This window comes from Cnephaeus nilssonii (genome assembly GCF_951640355.1).
Source record: "Cnephaeus nilssonii genome assembly, chromosome: 21".
Taxonomy (NCBI): domain Eukaryota; kingdom Metazoa; phylum Chordata; class Mammalia; order Chiroptera; family Vespertilionidae; genus Cnephaeus; species Cnephaeus nilssonii.
In genome coordinates this window covers 13,326,643-13,348,393 of record NC_137092.1, presented here as the reverse complement: position 1 = coordinate 13,348,393, position 21,751 = coordinate 13,326,643, and the positions used below count along the sequence as shown (strand labels likewise).

General features: G+C 40.3%; 1 protein-coding gene across 5 annotated transcripts in view; it reads left to right on the top strand.

Annotated features, from left to right (window-relative positions):
• Window positions 1-3,428: 3,428 nt before the first annotated feature.
• Window positions 3,429-21,751, top strand: part of PIP5K1A (phosphatidylinositol-4-phosphate 5-kinase type 1 alpha) — a 39,911-nt gene continuing 21,588 nt past the window's right edge. For all 5 annotated transcript variants that reach the window (XM_079760630.1, XM_079760628.1, XM_079760629.1 and 2 more), the window contains exons 1-2: window positions 3,429-3,951; window positions 21,235-21,266. In XM_079760630.1, coding sequence (XP_079616756.1) covers window positions 3,873-3,951; window positions 21,235-21,266 — 111 coding nt within the window. In that variant the 5' untranslated portion in view covers window positions 3,429-3,872. The remainder of the gene's footprint in view (window positions 3,952-21,234; window positions 21,267-21,751) is intronic.

Genomic DNA, 21,751 nt, shown 5'->3' with positions numbered 1-21,751 from the left:
ATTTTGGACAAGTTGCTTTACCTCTCTGAATCTGTTTTCTCCTCTGAAGGTTGTTGAGAAGATTAAGAGATATAATCCTAATAAACTGCTTCACATTGTATTGAGTACACACATAGATATTTAATAGGTGATTACTAATAGTAATTAACATGGCACTCAGCAACCTTCATAGGTTAGCCTCTCCCTGCCTTTTTAGCCTCACCTATGCCACATCATTCTATTCTAGTATCACTTCCCTAACACCCAATTTTCTGTCGTGCTTCCATGCTGTTCCTTCTCCTGAGAACCCCTTTCCTTTCTTATCTACCTGGGAAAATTATAATTCCATAGGACAATGAAGTCTTCCTGCACACCCATTCTTCTCTTCCTGCACAACCCTTCGGTTCTTTTTTTCATAGTCACGGAAATCACGCCTCCTTGATTCTCTAGAATAGTTCCAATCTGAAATAGTCTGTGGTATTGTCAAGCCTCTATGTTAATGTTTATTCCAATTTAAAAGATATTTTTTAATTGATTTTTAGAGAGAGGAAAAGGAGAGAAAGAAACATCCATGTGAGAGTGGAAAACCAATCGGCCACCTCCTGCATGCCCCCATGGGGGATCAAGCCTAAACCTGGGGTTGTGCCCCTACCAGGAATTGAACTGGCAACCTTTCCATGCACGAACTACACCCAGCCAACTGAGCACAGTGGCCAGCGCTCTTCCCTTTTTTTTTTTTATTCAGAAAATATGGTTGTCAAACCATAGCACTTGTACATACTCTATGATGGCACCTATTGCATTTTCTTCTAATGATTTATGTGTCTGTCTTTCTCATTAGTCTGTGGTCTTTTTGAGGGCAGGGACTTTATCTGTGTATACCAAGAACTCTCATAGTGTGTGGGACATTTGTTGGGGCTAAATAATGTTAATTCAGTGAATGAATTAATGAATGACTAATTTAATGATTAGGTACCCATTCTCTTATTTAGCCTCTTTGTTGATCTTGGCAGCCCCTAGCCCCTCCATTCTGACCTTAGGAACCATTTTAAGACATGAAGTTCACTTTAATAAGACTGTGTGTGTGTGTCCCTATTTTGAGATAACTGGATTGCCCCCCTTTTCCAAAGTCTATGTTGGTGAACTCCCTTTTCCATTTCCTTGGAGTCACCAAGCCAACATGTCCTGCTCTGCCCCTACTTCCACACCCTGTGACATCATGAGGTTCTGCTATGCCAGGAATGTTACTGGGCAAGAGTGGCTCCATGACTCAGAGCACATCAGCAATTGAGTGGGAGTGGGAGCAGAGACAAGGTTTAGGGAAAAAAGATGGGAGGCACCACTAGCCCAATTTTTTGAATTTTACCTTTATCCATTCATATACTCAGGAAGCATTTACTCTGTGCCAGGCACTATTTTCAGTCCTTTTTTAAAAAAATGTATTTTATTGTTTTTTACAGAGAGGAAGGGAGAGGGATAGAGAGTTAGAAACATCGTTGAGAGAGAAACATCGATCAGCTGCCTCCTGCACACCCCCCTACTGGGGATGTGCCCGCAACCACAGTACATGCCCTTGACCAGAATCGAACCTGGGACCCTTCAGTCCATAGGCTGACGCTCTATCCACTGAGCCAAACCGGTTAGGGCTATTCTAGATCCTTGAGATATAAAAATGGATAAGATGTAATCTTTGCCCTATGTGTTCACAGTGTTATGAGGGAGACAAGTAAACACACTGACATAATACACGTAGCCATTTTGGGTCCATAAAATAGAAACAAAGACCCGAAAGAAGCTGCAAAATACGGATCTCTTCTTTTGGGATGATTCATAGATCAAATCCCAGGGAGAAACCCCCCTGTTTGACCTACTGCCATAGTGAGTCCATTATTGGTCCATTTCCAGTTTTTAAATCAGAAACAACTTTACCTCTACAGCTGATTTCTTTCTTTCTTTTAAAAAATTTATTGATTTTAAAGAGAGAAGAAGGGCGGGGGAGAAAAACATCGATTTGTTACACCTATTTGTGCATTCATTGGTTGATTCTTGCATGTGTTCGGTCGGGTGATGGAACCCCAAACCTTGGCATATCAGGATTTGCTCTAACCAACTGAGCTACCCAGCCAGGACTCTAAAGCTAATTTCTAAAATCACTCAGGAAATGGTAGCAACTCCATGCCTTTTATGGAAACAAAAGTAATTTTTCAACAAATATTTATTGGATATCTAGGAGCCAAATCCTATGCTAGACAGTGTGGGCCCAGCTGTCTAGTTTTTGTACTATTTAGTTTGGTGGTAAAGGGGGTGTTGGTATAGGCAATCATAAAATACTTCAGTGCTGCACATTTCCATTGCTATGGAATTACAAATGCAATCCGATCATTGGAAGTTTGTCTACCCTTCACTACCCAAAGGAGGATGAATAATCCAGCAGGTGGCAGCAGGGAAACAATTATTATAAATCTCAATGAAGGAAAGGTAGAAGGCAGTAGTCAGTGTCTAGGGCTATTTTCTGGCCAGTGAGGTCCTAGATTCCTTTTTGAGGACCCAGAAAGAATCGGGTAGAGAATAACCAGGCCATTTTGGGGCTACCGAACCTAGGATTTTTTCCATTCCTCTTCACTTATTCATTCCACAAATAATTGTTGAGATCCTACGACGTACAGAGTCACATCACCTGAGTAGCTTGAGGATACATGAGTGAACCAAACACAGTGGTTGCTCTCCAGTTCAGTCTCCTCAGAGAAAGAGGTCTTCAGAGTTCACAGCCTCCAGGGTACTTTGTTAAAAATGAGCAGGGTTAGTACGAAGACTAGACTAGAATGAAGACTAGACTAGAATGGAGAGCTTCTATGTGTCTCCATGCCCTTTGGAGTATAGATAACAGAGAGGCTGAGGGCTTGGATCACGGGAAGACTATAATATGGTTTGATCACCTTCCTTTTTGACAGGTCTTCATTCACTTATAAAATATTCCCTGAACTCTGTCACTGTGCCCAGCCTTTGGCTTGAGGCAAAGTGTAGATCTGTTTCAAATGTACATTCGGAGGAAGACAAGACATGTATGCACGTTAAACTAAATAGTAAACAAGGCAGTAGAGCCGGAAGGATACTTGGTGGCATGTGATGTTTTGCGAATTTGACTGCTTAAAGTCTCTTACTTGACACCAGCGAGTCTATCGGGGATTCTTCCCTAAGCTGTAAAATTGAGAGGACCCGTCGAACCAACTCCTAATGAGCGTAGGCAACGCAACCCAGTTCTTTAAAAGAGCCGAACTAAATTGACCCCACCGAGCCACCATAGGGCCTGTCTGCCGCGGCGTGGAGTCGTTAGGCCGTGAGGGATCTGCATCATGTGACCAGTAATAGCCTCCCGATTGGCTTTGCTCCTCTCTGGGCTACCCCCACCCCCATTGAGTGGGATGGAACCAGAGGCTGGGCGCATGCGCAGTGCCTGGAGTTCGCTGGCTGCCGGGAGTGGAACGGCGGGGCTGGGCGATAAACAGGCTGTGGCTAGGAGTAGGGGGAGGGGGCGTTCGCTCTGCCGGGACTTCTCACGCCCCCTTATTGCTTTAGGTGTGGTTTGGTGCGGACGCGGGTCCCGGCAGCCAGCTGGAGCCTATTCCCTTGTGAAAGGGAAAAGCAGCTCCCGCGGAAAGCGGTTCAAGTTGCAGAGAGGGTACGAGACGTGGATTGTCCCCATGCCAGCCCAGTGGTGCGGCGCTGAGCTGGTCCCGGAGCCTGCCCGACGTGTCTGAGAAAGGCCTCGGAGGGGGCGGGAAGGTGGCCGTCGGAACGCAGTTTTTGTGAAGAGACGGGAAGATTCGACTCGGAGAAGAGAAAGAGCCGGATTGAAAGGGAGTGAGGCCGCTGAGGGGGAGGGGGCTGCCAAGATGGCGTCGGCCTCTGGGCCGTCGGCGGCCGGGTTTTCATCCATGGATCCCGGGGTTCCTTCCTGCACCTCGTCCTCAGGTAAGCAGGGCGGGGCGTGGACGGGGGGCTGATGGCGGCTGTGCGGTGGGAGCAGGAGCGAGACCTGGGAGGGCACCTGTAGCTGGGGATGTCTGACGAGTTGCCGGTAAGGAAAACAGAGGGTTCTAAATAGGCTTTCTGAGTGGGCAGGGGATTCTGAGGAAAAGGTGGTTTAATTGAGGAAAGGGAAGCTATCAAAAACGTTGTCTGTCTTGGAGAAGAAATAGGGGCAGGAGGGGTGGAGATGGACAGTGGGGATAGGAAGGAAACAGCAGGGAAATCGAAGGGAGCGGAGAAAAGTAAAGTAAATGGAGGCCTTACAAATAGGAATTACTTAGTGTGAGAGGCAGGTAGAATCCAAGTTGGTTCTGGAGTTAATTGAAAATGTAGACGAGAAGCCTTGGAATTGAGTGATGGGGTGCTTTCGATAGCTGGGGAATTGAGGGAATTGGGAGGTTTTTTTGGCGGTGGGAGTTGATGGAAACGTCTTTTTCCTTGGAGACTCCCCCTAATGCGTCATTCCTTCTCACTTGGTGCCTCCGCCCTCCCCTCCCCCTCCGCCTCCCCTCCCCCTTCCCCGCGTGCGCTGGCACATATTTTATCAAACATCCTCCCTTGGTGACTTCTATCTCTAGACTGACCAATTTTGGAAGGAATGGGCAGTATTGAAGGAAGACTAAAGAATGTGGAAAATTAGGGTTAAAAGACCCCCAAAATAGATGGAGAAGGTGGAATGATGACGTCTGGAGTTGCAGTAGAGGCTGAGAGGGGTGATGTTGGTACTTAGGGGGGAGGCTCTGAGTGCTGGGGAACATTGCATAATAGGAAATGGACTAGAATCTTAGGTGGTACCGGGAAAGTGGCACTTGGAGAATAGAGCCAGGCACTATAGCTCAGAACAGTTAGCAACGATTGAAGATTGAGGGAAGTCTGAGGAGCCCACCAGAAAAGCGACAGATTGTGTGTGGGAGGGAAAGTGCGTGGTGTTGTAATGTGTGTGGGGAGTTTGAGTCAGAAACTGTTCTAGAGCTTCCATCAGAAACGTCTGGTGTTCCACAGTGACTGTTGCCTCCACACTGAACAGGATGGGCTGCCAGATGTTGGATGCTTTACTTGAGATGCTGACATTTCCTTAGACCTGAGATCGAATTCTTGCCATTTTGCATTGGCTAAGTAGAGGGTTCCACCTTTCATATTCCAGCTCAGTTGAGTTAATACTGGTCACAGATATCTTCTCCATAAGCTGCAGTTTTATTTATGCACATCTATTTTTATTTTTTCCCATTTATTTATTTATTTATTAAGGTATTATATGTGTACATATCTTACCATTGTCCCGCCACCCCACACCCATACATGCCCTCACCCCCCAGAGTTTTGCGTCCATTGGTTGCACATCTATTGTTAGTTTATTGAGAGGTAATTTTTGCCTTTCTTGTAAAAGCATTAGAGAGCCAAAACAACTCATGTTGCATCTAAGTATGAAGAAGGAGAAAGTAAAAATTACAAGTTTTTGGTTTTGTTTTGTTTTAATATAGTAGGTCGTTAATTTAAAACCTCTTTTCCCCCTCCAATCCAAGAAAGAATAGTCATGTGTGGTCCTTAAACTTAACTATTCAGTCAGGTATTTTCTTTTTTAGAAACTGGGTTAAATCTTTTTTTTAAAAAAACTAGGTTAAACTTAAAAGCCATGTGTTTATATCCCAAAAAAATTTTTTTAATATATTTTATTGATTTTTTACAGAGAGAAAGGGAGAGGGATAGAGAGTTAGAAACATCGATGAGAGAGAAGCATCGATGAGAGAGAAGCATCGATCAGCTGCCTCCTGCACACCCCCCACTGGGGATGTGCTTGCAACCAAGGTACATGCCCTTGACCAGAATCAAACCTGGGACCCTTCAGTCCCCAGGCCGATGCTCTATCCACTGAGCCAAACCGGCTAGGGCAGTATATCCCAAAATTTGACTCAGCCTCCAGCTCATGGAAGTATTGGCCAGGTGGACAGATTTAGGAGTAAAAGAAAGTATTTCTTTGTCTCTTACTGACACATCTTCCTCCTCTTTCATCTCTACAACTTCAGATAGTCCTGTCTTTTTTATTTATTGTTTATTTACTTATTAATTGATTTTAGAGAGAGCGAGGAAGGGAGAAAGAGAAAAACATCAATTTGTTGTTTCACTTGTTTATACATTCATTGGTTGATTCATGTTTGAACCCTAACCATGAATCAAACCCAAAACCTTGGCGTATCAGGATGGCACTCTACCTGGCCAGGGCAGTCCTGTCTTTTTTAATGTCACTATTTGATATTTTTGTATGTTTTTTGTCAGATCCTAAGGTTTGCAGTTAGTAATTCAGATCGTATAAATGTTTTTTCCTATTGTGCTTTCAGCAGAAAGTCAAATACTAGGTTTCAGAACCTTGACTACTATGTTGATATTTGAAGTCAAGATGTAAAAATGTCCAAAATAAATAACTTTAGAGTCCTTTTTTGTACTTATGTTTTTTACACCCACCTTCTCTGCTTCTTTGGCAAATATTGATACAGTTGGATTAAGAAATTAAGAAAAATTATGTTTATAAACATTCTTGAAAACATGGGTTATTGTGCGCAAATTCGCAATGTTGACTTTTTGTTCTGCGACGTTGCCTTTTGTGTATTTGCATTTTCACTTGGGTTTTGGCTTAGTAAATTTAATGTAATACAAGATTTCATCTCAAGGATATGTTTTTGAAAAGTATAGGATGTTTGATCCTGATGCAAAAGAGGCTATAAGAATCAGTTTTATTTGTGATTAGAGGTGAGTGGTGCTCTGGATGGTACCTGGAGAAATAATAGGATATTGGCAGAAATAAGTGACGGTTTATGATTTCCTAAATTGTTAAAAGCTAGAAATTCAAAGAAAGGATGTGTGTGTTTTAGCTATCCTAAAACCAATTTATTTTTCTAGATGCTTAGTTGAATTCACTTAAATTTTGGTGAAACTCTGAATTCTAAAACTAAAAGTAAGATTGATTGGCAATGTTGAAAATGGATACAAAATAAGAATGTCAGGATTCAGGGCAGAATGACTGATGTTTTAAATAAGCCACTTACAACCTTTGGAGGCTCAAAATCTGTTGGCATTCAAATTAGGACGGACAGGTGATTTAAAACAGTTGTTCCCTGCCATTATTAACCCCTGTCTTGATTATTTTGCCATTAAGTCAGAGCTGGTCTTTGATGCTGATGACAAGTGAAATGCCAAGGATAGAGCAAACCATAAGCTCTGAGGGAGGTTTGACATCTTTTCCCATTGGAGTAATTACCATGTTTGGATTTTGGGGGAAGCAGTTATATAAATGAATATCTGCTTGCAGTAGCCATCATCGTATTCTTGTTCTTAAACTTTGTTAATAAAAGGTGATGCTGTTTGCCATCTAGTCTCAGCTGTTTGGTGAGTAAGGAAATTTATTCCTTCTCTTCCTTTGTCCCAATACTCATTATTTGGACAGTGGCGGCACCACTTAAAAAATAAAATCAGCCCTGATAAAGTGCTGTTGACAGTTTGACCATCTAATTTGACTAGTCCATCAAAAACTTGAAATTCAGCCACCGAGTCCCTTTTTTACGGCCGTGAAGGCAGTAAAGTATTTCTGTTTTTGAGAAATGAAGTCAGTGGAGGAGTTAGAAAGTAAAGTTAGAACACTAAGGTGTACACTGCTCCCCTGAAATAAGAGCTGTGTGATAAAATCACGTGACTCTCCAAGAAAAATAACTTGAAACCTTAGAAGATCATGAACTTCTAACTCCTTTTGCTTCACACCAGAGCATTTCTGAAATTATCATCCTTATGATATGATTTTATCATAAGCACAATGATTTGGAGGAAACTTTACAGCTTCTTTCCTGACTTTTTCTTAACTACTGAGGGAAACCTCAGAGGACACAGGATCGAAGCATTTTTGCTTAGGATCTTGATTCTGGTGAGTTTGTTCTTCCTAAGCAGGACCCCACCAGTAAATTATGCTGTAATCTGAGAACTCCAAATGGTAGGGATTTTTGTTGAGGGTTTTTTTTTTTGGTCTGTTTTCTTTGTATACAGTGTAAGCTGTTTGTACGCTGATCCCTTTCCCTTCAACTCTTCTGTACTGGTGAAAAATAATGATCTTAAACCAGTTTACAGGAGTGAGTACACTGAAATTTGGGAATGTAAAGATAAAACAGACTGTCATGTGGTCAGAATATCTCTAAGTTCTATTTGGTTGATATTTTATAAGGAGGAAGAGATTTTTCTGTTTGCTTTCTTTTTAGGGGGTTTTGACCACCCCATCCCCTCCTTTTTTCTTTTGTCCCCTTGGTAGATTCTGACATCAGAATGTCATTGTTTTGTCTTTTTTTTTTTTTTAAATCCTCACCCAAGAACATATTCATTGATTTTTAGAGAGTGGGGAGTGAGAGAGAGAGAGAGAAACATTGGTGTGAGATGTTGCCTCCCCCATGCACCCCAACTGGGCCAGGGACCTGGGTGGAGGATTTAGCCTTCTACCTCAGCATGTGCCCTGACGCTGGAATTGAACCTGCAACCTTTTGGTGTATGGGACATAGATGAGCCACATGGCCAAGGTGGAATGTCATTGCTTTTGATCAGTCATTTATTTCTGCCATGGTTGCTTAAGCTTTTGATTATCAAAATAGTATGTTTGCTTGTTACTTTCTGTGTGCTGTTCTGGGTTGATATAAAACTCTTCTGATTAATAACTTTGCTCAGATATGTGCTAGCTACTAGCTATTACATAAAGCCTGTTTTTCTTTGATAATATAATGGAAGTTATAGCCTGTGAAGTGAAAAACAGAGATAACATTAGGCCAAAGACAGAACTGGAGAGAAGGAAGGTGGTTATTTTATCATCTTTTTTGTATATTTCCTAAGATTTGGGGATATTCTTACTTGACATAAAGAAAGCAACAAGACCAAAGTTGTCATTTTCCTTTTACTGGACATATTTTCTTTCTTTTTAAAAAAAAATATTTTATTGATTTTTTTATAGGGAGGAAGGGAGAGGGAGAGAGAGTTAGAAACATCGATGAGAGAGAAACATCGATCAGCTGCCTCCTGCGCACCTCCTACTGGGGATGTGCCTGCAACCAAGGTACATGCCCTTGACCGGAATCGAACCTGGGACCTTTCAGTCTGCAGGCCGACACTCCATCCACTGAGCCAAACCGGTTATTTTTTACTTCTTGTTGATTTTTTTTTTTTTTACAGAGAGGAAGGGAGAAGGATAGAGAGTTAGACACATAGATGAGAGAGAATCATCGATCAGCTGCCTTCTGCACACCCCCTACTGGGGATGTGCCTGCAACCAAGGTACATGCCCTTGACCGGAATCGAACCTGGGACCTTTCAGTCCACAGGCCGATGCTCTATCCACTGAGCCAAACCGGTTAGGGCTCTATTTTTTACTTTTTAAAAAATATATTGTTATTGATTTCAGAGAAGAAGGGAGAAGGAGAGATAGAAACATCAATGATGAGAGAAAATCATTGACCAGTTGCCTCCTGCACACCCCACATTGGGGATCAAGCCCGCAACCTGGGCATGTGCCCTGGTCAGGAATCGAACCGTGACCTCCTGGGTCATAGGTCGACACTTAACCACTCCGGTGTGCAGACTGATGCTGTAAATACTGAGCCACACTGTCCAGGACAATATGGAATTAATCCAGAATAAACACTGCCCCAAAGGTTCAGTGATGTTGATTAGGCTAAAGGAAGGTAAGTATGAGAAGTTGGGAGAGAATGGGAAGAGGTTTTTTTGTTTGTTTATTTTTTAGGATATACATATAATTAACTAGAGTAGAGTGTATTAGCTTACCTGTGCACAGTGTAGGTAAACAAGCCTAGGAAACTTCAAGTTTTCATTGACAAGACCCTGTAGAAAAGGGATGACAGATGATTTCCTTGCATTTGGCGGGGGTGGTGGTGGGGAATGGGTGCATTTTGGAGGCAATTAATGCTCATTATATTATTAAAGTTGGACTTTCTCTGCTGAAACATGTATATTCCAATTCAGCAAGACTTTTTTTTGTGTGGTTTTTTTATTTTTTTCAAGATAGAGCCAGGTTTGGAAACAGAATTAGGAGGTGGCAGTCTGTCAGCAATCTCAGATACCTCTCTGTCATAGGTGGCCTATCCAGGAGACTCTGGTCTTTTTTTAAAATATATATATTTTATTGATTTTTTTACAGAGAGGAAGGGAGAGGGATAGAGAGTTAGAAACATCGATCAGCTGCCTCCTGCACACTCCCTACTGGGTATGTGCCCGCAACCAAGGTACATGCCCTTGACCGGAATGGAACCTGGGACCCTTGAGTCCGCAGGCCGATGTTCTATCCACTGAGCCAAACCGGTTAGGGCGAGACTTTGGTCTTTTAAAGAAGAACTTGGATTTTTTTTTCATATTTTCAGCCAAAATTTGTGCCAAGAGATACATTTTGAGACCTGAGAGCCATAAAATGTGCCTTGTGGAAGGAGAAGCAAAATTTTTTTATTAGAGGAAAACAGAGAGATATTATAATTTAACCTCATTTTTCCAATGAGAAAACTAAAGTTCAGAGGATTGTTACTCGATGCAAAGATCTTGTATTAAGGCTGAATTAGTAAATTTGTGGCTCATTCCTCACTACTTAGTTGGTTCTTATACAAGGTGACTCCAGGACTGGTAGATCGAACTGCTTTCCAGCTTTTAGTTTCTAGGAACATCCTTGCCTTTCTGACTTTTTCCTAGAAGATCCTTAGGAAAAATTGACATTTGCTAGGAAGCAAAATTTACTTTTCTCTGAGATGTGGCTTGGTTTCTTTTTTTATATATATTTTTATTGATTTCAGAGAGGGAGAGACAGAAACATCCGTGATGAGAAGGAATCACTGATTGGCTGACTCCCGCACCCCCCCTATGGGGGATCTAGCCCACCACCTAGGCATCTGCTCTTGACTGGAATCTAACCCCGGACCCTTCAGTCAACAGGCCAACGCCCTATCCACTGAACCAAACCGGCCAGGGCAGTGTGGCTTGGCTTCTTAATTGGCTTGGTTCAGTCCTTATTGAGGGTATAGTAATAGTACTTTTTTTAAAAAAAACAACCACATTATCTCTTATAGTTGTGTGCTCAGCAATACTTCTCATGAGGCAGGCTGACATTTTAGACGATTTCTCGGTATTTTAATTTGCAGAATACATTGTGTCTCCCACTTGCTAGACTATATAGTAGTTAAAATGGCTTTCAGTATTTCAAGTTAAGAGGACTAGAGAGATTGCTTCAGGTAGTCCAGCAAACAAGCTGACTGATTGTGTGTGTGTCTCTCTCAATCTTAGCAACCAAGACATCCCCTAAGAGTTAAAAATTTGCTTCTGAAAAGCCTGCTTGTCTCTTTGTGCTCTATGTAGAAATTATTGACATATTTATGTAGTAGTATTGGCAGGTCATTGAGTTGGGTGTCTGAGACTGCTTCTCTATGACCTGTGCAGGCACAATTCCAGTTGTCTGAGGAATGCACATCCGGCCAGCCTGTAGTGTCCCCAATTTATATGTGTACCTCAAACACTGAAGTCAGTCACGTACTGCCTCTTAGTTTCTCATCTGGTGGATGATGTCATCTCATCTCTGACGGAAATATTTCTGCTCTGAAAGTGCTGGGAGAGGCTCTGGTATTAAGGCCAACTCTGTTTTGTTCCACACACTGGGTGGGGGACTCTCTTTTTGGAGCTATTTATTATCTGAAAAGACCTTTGTTTCAATGATCTCTCTCATTCCCAACTTATTCTTCCCTCTGAAGTTTGCCTTTTTCACATTTTGCAGAATCATATTGATGGTTTTTCTCTTCCTCTCCATTTTGGATCTTAGTCTCCAGTGGGTTAGTAGTAGCAAGCAAATTTATGGAGAGCCACAGTGATGTTTTAACTAGTGACTAGAAACCAGGCCCTCCAGTACCTTTTCACCATAAACACAATTTAGGGTTAGACCAAGAACCAACATGGAGTGTTTCCTTAAGACTAGTCCAGGGTTACTCAGAAAAATTTTCTGACATGATGTGATGGTTCACCTTTGTATTTTAGCAAGAGTTTATTGGTTTCCACTTTGGCACTTGACTGGTCCAGCTATTTTGAAATTATTTTAGCAACATTAAAGATTTCATAATTTAAAGGCTAGATCTTTGGTATTTTTTTTAAGTCTTGTCATCAGGAGATATGTTGAAATCAGGTATCCCTGTTTTATAGGAGAAATGATATTCTGAAGGATATAAAAAATAAGCCTCAGAAGGAACCTCATATATGCTGATATGGGTTTGTTTCAGGTTGAATAGGCATCTAACAGTAATATGTAGTGGAGAAGGTGAGTATATAGGAGTCATGCTTTTTTTTAAAAAAATATATTTTATTGATTTTTTACAGAGAGGAAGAGAGACGGAGAGAGAGTTAGAAACATTGATGAGAGAGAAACATCGATCAGCTGCCTCTTGCACACCCCCTACTGGGGATGTGCCTGCAACCAAGGTACATGCCCTTGACCGGAATTGAACCTGGGACCCTTGAGTCCGCAGGCCGACGCTCTATCCACTGAGCCAAACCAGTTTCGGCTGGAGTCATGCTTTTTAAAAAATCCTCACCCAAGGATATGTTCATTGATCTTTAGAGAGGGGAGAAGAGGGAGAGAGGGAGGGGGTAGAAAGAGAAAGAAACATCAAACATTAGTCAGTTGCCTCCCATACTTCCCCAACTGGGGATCAAACCCACAACCTAGGTATATGCCCTGACTGGGAGTCAAACCTGCAACCTTTCAGTGTATTGGGACACGGAACCACCTGAGCTATACTGGCCAGGGCTAGGAGTCATGCTTTTAAGTAAAATAATTTAAAAAAAATTTTTTTTTCCCCTAAAACATTTATTGCCCTTTTAAAGAAAACATTTTTTTTTTTAAAAGTCATGCTTATTTGTAGCTTGGGATTGTTAGCATTTGAGGTATTTTCTCTTCACATTTTCCTTCTAGTCTGTCTCTGCAGCAGTATAATGTAATTGTAATGAGCTTGAGTTAATGTGTCGGGCAGGGAGTGATGTGAGTCTGTATGTGCGGGACTGTTGAGTTGTGATTTACTGGGAAAAATGGGTGATGAAGTAAAGAGAATTACAATAAAGCCACCTATATAGAAAATTTATATAGATGAGAAAATTTAAATTTACAAAATTAACCTAACCCCACTATCCAAGATAGTCATATTTTAACATTTTGTTATATGCTCTTCTGGACCTTTTTTATGTCTCTAAGTACATGTGAATTTATAGATAAGTATGTTTTCAAAATATGGTACTATATAATTTTTTTTTACCTTTTTCAACAACTTACTATGACATCGTATCTATAAGTATACAATAAAATAATTGTTATATACTATTCCATTTTATGATTTCACCACTATTTATATCACGAATCCCCTGTTGTTCATTTAGAGTCTTTCCAATTATGGTATCTTTCCAATTATAGTTATTATATACAGTGCTGCATTAGATATCTTTGTATATCCATCTTTGTCCACTTGACTGTTTCCTTAGGATAAATTCCCACTTCTAGGTCAATTTATACATATTTGCCTAGATATTGCCAGATTGCCCTCTAAGAATGAAAGGAAGATCCTCAAGTAAAATGTATGCATATTCTTTTGTTGTTGTTTCACCAGAGGACACTTTTTCCATTGATTTCTAGAGAAAGTGGAAAGGAGGTGGGAGGGAGGGAGGGAGGAAGAGAGAGAGATAGAGATCTAAGTGAGAGAGACACATCGATTGGTTGCCTCCTGCAGGTGCCCCTACCAGGGCTGGGTAACCTGCAGTGAGGTACGCACCCTTGACTGGTACTTGAACCTGTGACCCTTTGGTTGGAGGGCTGATGCTCTAACCACTGAGCAAAAACAGCCAGGGCTACTATTCTTTCTTAAAAGATCAGAAGCCTGCAAATTTTTTAAAAAAAATATATTTTATTGATATTTTACAGAGAGGAAGGGAGAAGGATAGAAAGCTAGAAACATCGATGAGAGAGAAACATCGACCAGCTGCCTCCTGCACATCCCCCACTGGGGACATGCCCGCAACCAATGTACATGCCCCTGACTGGAATCGAACCTGGGACCCCCAGTCCGCAGACCGACGCTCTATCCACTGAGCCAAACCGGTTTCGGCAGAAGCCTGCAAAATTTATTGCCAATCTGAAATCACTCCAGAGAGAAATGATTTGGGTTACAAGTTTTGTGACCACTCTTGGAATTTTTTTTGCCAGAACTTCTTTTTCTATTGTTTTTTGGACATTTACTAGTACTTAGAACTACAAAAAAATCATCTCACATTTCACAGTATGGTGTTGGGGGTCAGGCCAGATCCTGTTCATAATTTTAAACTTTAGAGTTTTCAAAAAGATATGCTTATTATGCTGTAAGTAAGTACAATCCTAGAAATAAGTGATAACTTTCTGTTTTTCCTCATTTAGGTTTCCACTTTCTGTGCTGTGGGGTCAGGAGTAAGAGAGGTAGATCTGATGTGTATCTGTGCTGAAGAAGCATGAGCTCCGCAGTAACTAGCAGCCAACCGCTCTTCCCCATAACAATTGCAGATTTTCTGTAGTGGTAGTGCATGGTCTTCTTCTGAGAAGGCTGTGTATTTCTTATAAACATAATTTACTTGCCCTCTCCAAAAAAAGTTGCTCTTAACAGAAATATATTTCTCCCAGTTTCACGGTATAATATGAATCTGTCAACTCCCTAACTTTTTGTCTCCCTCAAAATCTTCCCATAACTTCATTTCCTTTTGTTTTAGTAAATGAGTCTCTTTTTTTTTCCTTAAAAAATATTTTTATTGATTTTAGAGAGGAAGGGGAGACATAGAGATAGATAGAAACACCAGTGATGAGAGAGAATCATTGATTGGCTGCCTTCTGCATGCCCCACACGGGATCAAGCCCGAAACCCAGCCCCTTCCGGGAATCAAACTGTGACCTCCTGGTTCATGGGTTGATGCTCAACCACTGAACCACACCGGCTGGGCAGTAAATAAGTCTCAATTCTTTTTCTTTTCCCTCTGTTGCACCTCTCATTTCCCCTGACTCTTCCTGTCGTGTAGATGGGGTTTCATAATTCACAATGATAATAATTGCTTATATTTATAGAGTATATGTTATATGTTAAGTGCTATACATGACTTTTAATTCTCATAACAGCCCTATGAGGTACATATTATTATTTCTCCACTTTATAGATAAAGTAACCAAGGCCCAGAGAGTTTTAATAAATTTGTCCAAGGTTACCTAGTTAGTAAAGAGTGGATCTCGTATTCATACCTAGCAAACCTAGGTGTTCTGATTTCAGAGCCCACAATCCTACCCACTATGCTAAAATTGCTCCCTCGCTAATTGGAAAGTCTGTGTGCAAACTAACTTGACTTTAAAACAAATTAAATATTTGTTGTTGAATGAGTACTGACTGAACCAGTAGTCCTTAGTGAAGGAGAGACTAGTACAGAAGGGAACTTCTCCTTCTGACTTTAACTGTCTTTAAAAAAGCAACAAAATTCTGACCTCCTGTTGCATAATATGTGGAGTTATTAATCATTCTTTCAGGAAATATTTTTTAAGTTTTAGTGTGAATTTATGCCGAGGATTGGTAACTGATTCTACAGTAAATTCCAAGATCCCTGAAACTAAACAAACAACAGAGTTTGCCTATCAGATGCCCTCTTTTTGTCCATTGCAAATTCAGTAATCATAAGCCTTATGCTTTTAATCAGAGCAAGTCAAGGTCCCCTCCAAGGGGAAAACTAATCTGAAATGAAAGGAGCTCGCTCCCCCCCCCCCCCCCCCCCGTTAAAGTTGTTGAGGTCTTACTGCGAAGACAAAAAAGTACTTTCTACTACTAGTGAGGACCTTAATATGTGTGAGGCTGCTCTTTCAAGTATCACACTTGAAAGACAGATTTGCTCCTCTTAGAACGCTGGCATTGTGTGGCTCAGAACAAGGATAATCTCACTAAGAGAAGGGAGATCTATTTGTGCTAATGACATGATTTACCAGAGAACAGTGTTGTTATTGTTAACCTACTTGAGAAGAACTGGAGGAGGACTCTGCTCTTAATCCCCTATCAGGGAATGTGAAAAATAGATTTTTCTTGTCCCAAGGGAAAGGGGTACCTCAAAGGAAGAAAATATGTGTTCATCTTGTCCATTAGCAATTCTGAAATGTATTTAATTGTTAGAGCGTTCTAGTTCTCTAGGTGCTTTCTTGTTCCTCCTATACTCAAGTTCACCAGGAAATGAAAACAAAAAGATGGCTGAGGAAAAAGAATTGAATTGGGGTTAGGAATGTGGATTCCAGTTTTGGCCTGGTCACCACCTTTGCTTTCTGATTTTGAGCACATCCTAATGCTCTGCTTTTATTTATTTTTTAAAAATTAGACTAAAAGTCATAAAGGCCCTTTCTGAATGATTTTTTCTTAATATAAATGGTTATTGATTTGTTAGCTTGAAAATGGACAGTAGCTTCACTTGGTGGCTGAAAAAACTGCGTTCTCAACTTGTTCTATTTAAAAATCAACTTTCATTAACAATTATAGTTTTTAGCCAGACTGAACATACCCAGGCTGGAGTTTAAAAAAAAAAAAATCCCAAAGTGAGTACACTGCTGGTTCTTTAGGTCTTTTTCATTTTTTTCTTTCTGTGGAGGAACTAGGGCTTGAAATTACTATGATTGGCTCTATATTGTCTATTGGCCCACTCAAAAATAAGTTACTTGAACCATTATTCTTTCTGATGAAGTTTGTTTGTCATGGCTTTATTTTTTGCTTCCAGTAGAGCAAAGTTAGCTAGTTGTTTACAGTGCTTCTTGGTCCAGGGCCTGTTAATAAGGAGGAGTCCCATAGTCATGAAGGAAATAAACTATGGACATGAATTGGGAATTCTGTATAATACAAAAGCAATTTCTGTTAGTACTTCATCCTTGATGCTTGCTTTTACTAGAGAAAACCTCTCAGAAAGAAGCCAGCTCAGATGAAGAAGCTTAATTATCTATCTAGACTTGCTTTCTTTTCTTCTATGGTATTTTCCCCCTAAACTTTTAATTGTAAATTTTTTTCCGTCATACACAAAGTATAGAGAATAGTGTAATGAACCTCCATTACCCATCAGCTAGCTTCAACAGCAACATTTTGCCAAATTTGCATCTATTATTCTCCAGTCTCCCACCTCCACCCCCTGGGATATTTTAAAGTGAACCCAGTCTTCATGTGATTTTAGCCATAAATACTTCAGAATGTATTTCTACAGATAAGGACTATTTTGAGGGAAGAGGGAGTTGTAATATTACTATGGTAGCAATTGTCACATATACAAAATTTAAAAAAGGTTATTTCTCCTCTCAAGGCCCCTGTTTCAGAAATCTAGCTTATTTTCTAATAAGCATCCAAACAACTTTTACACATCATATTTGGTGGATACGTCTCTTAAGCTCTTAATTAAAACAATTCCCACACCCTGTTATATTATTTTGAGGGCCAAACAAGATATATGTTTGTAAACTTTTAAAGTGCTATAAAAATATACATTGTTTGGTCAGTGGAGAGAAATAGCCTTTCTAAAAATGTGTCAGCATTTCATTTTAGTCTTATAGTCAGCATTAAGGTGAAATAGGATAATATGGAGATGCCCAAGTGAGGGAGAAAAAGTAGAAATATTATGAGCTCCTCCAGGTCAGGAACATAACTTCCAAGAGTACCTACCATAATTCCTGGCAAATAACAGGTGATCAATAAGTAGTTGTTGAATAAACGAATGGAGAGGAGCAGAAATAATTGCATCGAACTGGTGCTGAGATGTGTTAAAATTGAGCCAGTGAGGAGAAGCTAGTTTAGAACCTTCTCAACAGCTTTCATAGCTAAGCTATCAGCTTCTATAACCCACTGTTGGGTAACATGCTCTCTCCTTATAGCACATGCCACATTTCCTAGAGTGAACTAATGATAATGTAGCCATATTGTAATAGTCCTCCAGAGTTTTGACTTAGAAGGGGAGAGACGGGTTCCAAAATTACTCAGGAAAAAAGTTTTTCTTTGAAAAAAAGTTAAACATTGGAATTCTCTCCACTCAGTTTCCCTACCCAAAAAGAGGATGATATATATGGATCGTGGATAGGGATTATAAAGTGGTACTGTATCCTTATCAGAAAGTATTTTCCACAAAGATGCTAGAAAACAAACTTCCTTTTGAATAATATTTAGTGTTATTCATAGGGATGAATCTCAGTGGTTGGCTGGCATTATTACCAAGCCGGGTACTGCCATGCTTAGTTGGTCTTTTACAAACTCTTTCTCTTTTTCCTCCCCTCCTCCCACTTCTCCTCTTCCTCCCCCCTTCCCTCTGAGGCTCCTCCTCCCCCCTCCTTTCTTTCCCTGTACATAAAGAAGAGAGCTTGATTATGAGATGAACAGGTACAGTGCTGGTAACTATTTAGTCTCATGCACTTCCTCAGTGGACAATTTCTCATTGGCAGAGCTTTGGGCTATTTGGTCAATCCTTAGCAGATGGTACCTGGTTTCCTGAAATGTCACTCTGCTCTTCATTGGGTTTCTGAACAAAGCTGGGTGTTATATTAACACTGGTAAAATTCTCTAAGCATTTTTCTCTTCCCTTACATTCATCTTTGGTAGGTTGGAGCTCTGATCTGTGCCCAAGGGGCAAAACTTCAGGCAAGAAAGAGACTGAGTCTTGGGTCCTGATTCTCCTCCTTCCTATTATTTGTTCTATTATTATTTAAACCCCAATATCTTTCTGACTGCTTCAACTATAGTGTTCTTGGGTAAATCCCAGCTTTGCAGTTACAGATAGCTAAGTAGTTGGCACCAAAATTCCATTGAGTGAAGTTCTCCCACCCTCATTCTGAATACTTTGCAAGAGTTAGCAGCCCTAGACTATATGTTTGTGTCATAAAACCAGGAAAGGGAGCAAAGTAGAACTTTTGGAAGTTAGAAAGCCCCAAACTTAGACCCTGCCTTGAAATCATTTATCTGCTTTTTTCCCTCCATTATTTAACTTGTCCAATTACTCCTTGCATATTTTGTAGGTGAGAATGTCAGACTAGGACTAGATATTGGCTTTTCTTGGTTCTTCCAGATCCCTTCCAAACCCCTTCCTTGGGGGGAAAAGTGGAAGGGTCGGCCAGGTACTGATCAAGGAGTCCAGAATCAGTGTTTGTCTTCACAACTGAAAGTATACTGATTTCCTCATTGAGAATCACTGATTCCAGGGTTATGTGTGTGTGCTTTCAGGAGGGTATGTTTGGGCGGTGGGGGTGGTGGTTGGGAGGAGCCAAGTACTTTGAAATGCTAATTAAAATTTTATGATGGTCTAGGTAATTGAACATTAAACCTTACTATGGACTCAACTTTGCTCTTGCATTAGAAATCACATCTGGCAACATATTTGTTTAGCACTTCATAGTCCATAAAGTACTTTGAATTTAGCTTATGTAATCTTTATATAACCTAATTTAGGTTTCTTTTCTTTTAGTTAAATAGAGCAATTTGCCTGATATAACAAGGGTTTGAACCCAGGTCTTCGAATTTTTAAATAGTTCAGCATGGTGACTTGCACTTGGCTAAAAGGTTGTAAAATATAAAAGGGTTGACTATTGTTTTTGTTGGTAGACACCTTAAATTTTGTAGTAAGTCAGTAGAGCTTTAATTATAAATCTGAGTTGTCCTGGCTTTAGCTTATGGTTCCAGTTCTAATTTGCCTAATCTTTCACCCAGCTGAAGTCAGCATTATTGAAGATGAAGCATCCTACAAAAGATGTAGATTATTGGGCACTGACATTTTTTTCCTCCCATTTTTGGGGGGTTATTTATGCAGTATGTCTCCCTCACAGCTAAGTGACATTTCCCTTGCCCCCCTTTTTTGGAAGAGAAATGAAAACTGTCTTGTTCCTCATTTTTTGCCATTCCGACTCACCATGAAGAAGGAAATTTTGCTGCTCTGCTTATTGGTACCAGAAATACTTGGTCTGTGCTACTATGAGCTGTTCTAACCTCTCTGAGCCCAGCTATATTCTGAAATTCTCAGTGCGCTTGACCATTTGTCTTAATTATAACTAGGTTACCTGATTGCATGTGTCCCTCTTGCTGCCTCACAATTAATCTTTATATATGGACTAAAACTAGGGTCTTCCTACTCAGGTATTATGTTATTGAAGATTCATCTCATTTGGACTCCTTTTTTAAATTTTCTTTAATATGGCTATTCTTTATTCCTTTTGAATTCTTTAGAGCTAGATTGATGTGATAATCAGTAATCTATGAAGATAAAGGCCAACATTCTCCAATATGAAAAGGGAAGGAAGGTCTGCCTTCCTGAGTGATGATGTATCTCTGATGTGATCATGGATGAAGGTTATGGGGATGGCAAACCCTGAAGAATTGACTTAATCGGAGTACATTTTTCTACAGATAGTCTTTTGTCACTTTCTGAACATACTTATTCTTGAAATCTTTTCTAAAATTAAATGGATAAAAGTCATAAGTAATAATGAGATTTAACTGCACACATACCTGCACTGATTAAATATTTAGTAAGTAAAACTTACTTTAGTAAGTAAATGCCAACAAATCCCTGTTGAGTTTACAGCAGAAATGAAGATGAGGCTGTAGGGATGCAGAATCTGTTTCTGCTAGCACTGAATGCTTTTTCATTACTGTATTTCGATTTTGCATTTTCTCATCCTTAGCCTCTTTCTTCACAGATCAGTTCTTTCTGAAGAGCTGAAATAATTAGAGAGGAGTAAATCACCATAGATATGCTCTAAAAGTTCTCACCCTTTTAGTTCTACAGGAAAAATTATTAAGCCCCAGACTTTCCAATTAGTCTTGGATCTCTTATGCCCTTTCTCTTTCAGCCATGGTATCAAATGAGACCCTCTGACTCTGATGGGTAATGTGTCAAGAACATGTCTATTTCCCAGAGAAAATATGAACACTTGAGTAAGGAAAGGGACTAGAACAGGATTGGAATGTACTCAAGGGCTCTGTGAATATTAGGGAGAAAGAGGAAGGGACTTTTAAAATCTCTGTCCAAAAGGTATCACAGAGCAAGAGGCAGGAACTCATTGTTAGGTTTAATTTGACTCAAACCCTGATTGTTTCAGTGTGCAGGATAGAGATGTCTGAGTGTGTGTGTGCACACACTTATAATTGTGTTTTGTTTATTTTATTTTTTTAACAGCTTCTGGAAACAAGAGAGCCATGGCATCTGAGGTAAGTTTCTTATTGATACATTGGTTCTGAAACCAGAAAGATACCTGGTTCTGGCATCTTTATTTCCCCCCTTTAAGTCTCAGGAGCTAGACAGGTTTCTTATATCTGTTTGGTGAGCTAGAAATTATACAACTCTTATTTTTGTTGAAGTTTATTTTAATTTTTTATAAATTGTAAAGAGAGAGAGGAAGGGAGAGAGAGAAACATCAGTTTGTTGTTCTACTTATTTGTGCACTCATTGGTTGATTCTTTTATACACATACACACACACACACACACACACACACACACACACACTTGATTTCAGAGAGGAAGGGAGAGGGAGAGAGAGAAATATCAATGATGAGAGAGAATCATTGATCGGCTTCCTCCTGTATGCCCCCTCCTGGGGATCAAGCCTGAAACCCAGGCATGTGGTGCTCTGTCCAGTAACCTCCTGGTGCATGGATTGACGCTGTACCTCTGAGCCACATCATCTGGGCAAT